At 48.6% G+C, this 1369-nt stretch overlaps 1 protein-coding gene across 1 annotated transcript; it reads left to right on the plus strand.

Annotated features, from left to right (window-relative positions):
• Positions 1 to 717: 717 nt before the first annotated feature.
• SNRPD1 (small nuclear ribonucleoprotein D1) lies at positions 718 to 1369 on the plus strand (the record flags this gene model as incomplete). Its single annotated transcript, XM_005853789.2, has 3 exons — positions 718 to 763; positions 913 to 989; positions 1136 to 1369. Coding segments are annotated over exons 1-3 (325 nt in total), but the record flags the coding sequence as incomplete, so codon positions are not given.

Consider the following 1369-nt stretch of genomic DNA (forward strand, 5'->3'; position numbering starts at 1 on the left):
CTGAAGAAAAGCGGGAGAGACAGAGAAGCGCGAGAAGCGATGCACCTTGCCCTTATTGCTTTAGGGCCGCGGGGGCGGGAAAGGAGTGTAATAGAAGCATTTGAGAGTTTACTCGAACCTCAAAAAGACTGTAGATAATAACTTTGTAACAAAATTGAGTAAAGTAATGTATTGAAGCGAGTAAATTACCGAAAAATGTCTTTTTGCGTGTGTTTTTGCTTCGAATGAAGAGTTGTTTGAGCAGCTCGACTTCCCCGGCACGGTCGCTCACGGCCATGAGCACAAGGCCTTCTTTCTTCCCCCCCCCCGTCGCATCAGCATGCACCTGCGTGCCTATGCTTCCACGCACAATCCCATAAGCCATGAAAATTTGGGATGATGTACCGTCTCGTGCAAAGCATAGTAGAGTCCAGGCCGATCGCAACTGTTCATCGGCAAGCTGGATATGATCATCTCCCTCCCTACAGACCATCATGCATGTTGTCTTACGTGCCTCTGATTATCTGGCCAGTCTGCACTATTCTCACCCACACCACCGCATGATTAAACAGATACTTCCTTCTTTGGGATTACAGCAGCATTGAAAACTTCGGATCAGGACGTTTGCACGATTGTAAACGCTGACTTTTTGGGTGCGGATAGCGTTGGTGAGTCTGCCCGCTCCTCTTGAAGTGAAGCCGCAAAGCGCAACGAGTAAGAATAACTCACTTGACTACAGCATAAGCTAACTGCGGCATCCGAGAAGCACCATGAAGCTAGTCAGGTAAAGTGGCATGCACAATCAAAAGGATAGGAGTACAGGCTCCCGTCGCCCCAGGTCGGATGGTATCGTACATCTTTCACTTTGTCGTGGATGTTTCCCTTTTTAGGCGTTTGCACCAACACATTCCCTCTCGTCGTAAACCTTTGCAGATTTTTGATGAAGCTGAATAATGAGACCGTCACCATTGAATTGAAGAATGGCACGACCATCCAAGGCACTATTTCTGGTACGTCGTCTGTAAATTGCAGGCATTTGGTGCACCATTTGTTTTTCCCCAGTGTTGTTTGCATCCTTCTCAAAATAGCGCCAGTAGAGCCATTGCAAGGTGGTGAATGTTACCAATAATCTGATGAGCGTTTATATCCACTATAGGCGTCGACGTGTCGATGAACACGTACCTCAAGAACGTGAAGGTTACGCTGAAAGGCAAGAATCCCGTCTCGTACGAGAGCCTGTCCATCCGTGGCAATAATATTCGCTACTATATTCTGCCGGATGCCCTTAATTTGGACGCATTGTTGGTGGATGATGGTCCGAAAAATAAGCTGAAGCCCGGGGCGCAAGCTGGAGGACGGGGTAGGGGGCGCGGAGTTGGCGGGCGGGGTG

The sequence above is a fragment of the Nannochloropsis gaditana genome (genome assembly GCF_000240725.1).
Source record: "Nannochloropsis gaditana CCMP526 unplaced genomic scaffold scaffold739, whole genome shotgun sequence".
In the NCBI taxonomy this organism is placed as follows: domain Eukaryota; class Eustigmatophyceae; order Eustigmatales; family Monodopsidaceae; genus Microchloropsis; species Microchloropsis gaditana.